Source organism: Podarcis tiliguerta (genome assembly GCF_965153285.1).
Source record: "Podarcis tiliguerta genome assembly, chromosome: 11".
NCBI lineage: Eukaryota > Metazoa > Chordata > Lepidosauria > Squamata > Lacertidae > Podarcis > Podarcis tiliguerta.
The window spans coordinates 35432193-35434213 of record NC_139544.1 but is presented as its reverse complement, the minus strand read 5'-3'; the positions used below and the strand labels follow the sequence as shown (position 1 = coordinate 35434213).

The window sequence follows — 2021 nt, the reverse complement described above, 5'->3', positions numbered from 1 at the left end:
TCAGGTTACAGACTCCACTAACCCAGAAATAGAACCTTGGGTTAAGAACTTTGCTTCAGGATGAGAACAGAAATCGTGCTCCAGCGGCACGGCAGCAGCAGGAGGCCCCATTAGCTAAAGTGGTGCTTCAGGTTAAGAACAGTTTCAGGTTAAGAACGGACCTCTGGAACGAATTAGGTACTTAACCTAAGGTACCACTGTATCCCTCACACCCGGAAAGGGGCCATGCAGCAGTGTCGGGGAGGAGGGGAAGCAGCAGCAGGAGCGGCAATGGCAGAGGAGGAGGAAGAGGTGTCGGAGGAGGCCGACAGGAAGCCAGGGGCCCTTGCCAAGTGTGCACCGTCGCCATGGGGAAAGCCCCGCTCAGGTGCCCAGGGCAGCAGCACCGCCTCTGCTCTGCTCCGTGCCGTCGCCTCCCGTGCACACAAATCCAAACGTCACAGCTTCGGATTGTCTGCAGGAGCTTCCTGCGGCCAATCTGAAGCCGCACCGGCATCGTCGCCCACCCAGAAGCCGTGCCAGCACCACGGAAGTCAGTCCTTGTACGGTGAGGCATCCGCAGTGTGCAGGGACTGACTGAGTGGTGGCAGGGTCCGCAGGCTGGATTTGTGAGCCTGGGAGGCAGCATCTGGCTCCCGGGCCGTAGTTTGCTGACCCTTGCTCTGGGCAAATGATTAAAAGCTATATTCATGAGGTTTCCATATTACTGCTTGAAAACTGAATGCTCCTTTCCAGATCAGAATGCTTTCTATAGCAAAGGAGACGCCAGACCTGCCTTTGACACTCTGAAGAGGCATAATAATAAATCAAGGGGTCAATGCAACTGCTTATGGAAGTGATACAAGTGGAAAGCGTGCATGCAAATAAGAGATTCGCAACCTGCTGTTCAGGCAAAAGGCTGAAGATTTGCAGCATAAACGTGACATTTGTTGGACCAAAACAAATAATAAAAGAGGTCAAGACAGCTACAGACAGGAGAATGGCACGTCTCTTTTTACCTGGCTTTGTAGCAACATTGGATGAAGAAAGTTTCTTTATAATGCACACATAACAGGTACCAGAAATTAGTAATGGTATATAAAAGAACAAAATAGACGCTACAGAAAAGTAACGATAAAATGTCTTAACTGTAGAGACAGCTAGTGAGTCAAGACAGGTGGTAATGTTTAAGCGAGGGAATCTTTCTGTTTGCTCCCTGAGAAGCAGAGGAATCACTCCAGCTATGGCTATAATCCAGATGGCAAAGCAGATCAAAGCGGCCCGCCTTGGTGTGCGCCATGACAGAGACTGCATTGGGTACACCACTGCCATGAAACGGTCAACGCTTATCGTCACCATCAGCAGAATGGAGCAGTACATGTTGCAGTGAAAGGCAGACGTGATGAAACGACACATTTCCGGTCCAAATGTCCAATTGTTTCCAGAAAAGTGGTAGATGATCTTAAAAGGAAGCACGGACACAAAGAGGACGTCGGCAAAAGCCAGGTTGAGCATGTACACTGTAGCTGGCTTCTTAAGCCTTATTTTGACCACAAACACAAGGATTGCCATAATGTTTAAAGGAAGACTGAACATAACAACAATAATGTGGACTGAAGGAACAAACCAAGTTACCCATGGACTAGTTATGATTATTTCAATGTCCTCTGAGAGGTGAATGGACTCTGTGTTTTGACTGTGGATGTCCAACTTGTTCTCATGTGTAGAAGGGCTGACTAAAACTGGCAAGAGGCTCCTAGCCGTCTCTAAGGATGAATCTGAAAGGAGAAGCAATATAAAATCAATTACCGTATTTTTTGCTCTATAAGACTCACTTTTTCCCTCCTAAAAAGCAAGGGGAAATGTGTGTGCGTCTTATGGAGCGAATGCAGGCTGTGCAGCTATCCCAGAAGCCAGAACAGCAAGAGGGATTGCTGCTTTCACTGCATAGCGATCCCTCTTGCTGTTCTGGCTTCTGAGATTCAGAATATTTTTTTTCTTGTTTTCCTCCTCCAAAAACTAGGTGCGTCTTGTCGTCTGGT

At 48.0% G+C, this 2021-nt stretch overlaps 1 protein-coding gene across 1 annotated transcript; it reads right to left on the bottom strand.

Moving 5' to 3' along the window:
• Positions 1 to 246: 246 nt before the first annotated feature.
• On the bottom strand, positions 247 to 1781 carry LOC310660046 (proteinase-activated receptor 1-like). Its single transcript, XM_083404452.1, has one exon. It carries the CDS (start codon positions 1573 to 1575, stop codon positions 688 to 690), a length of 888 nt encoding a protein of 295 aa, XP_083260578.1. The 5' UTR covers positions 1576 to 1781; the 3' UTR covers positions 247 to 687.
• Between the last annotated feature and the right edge of the window lie 240 nt (positions 1782 to 2021).

Coding starts and splice junctions, on each gene's coding strand:
- LOC310660046 (XM_083404452.1), bottom strand. CDS start 1,575: ATGTTCAGTCTTCCTTTAAACATTATGGCAATCCTTGTGTTTGTGGTC.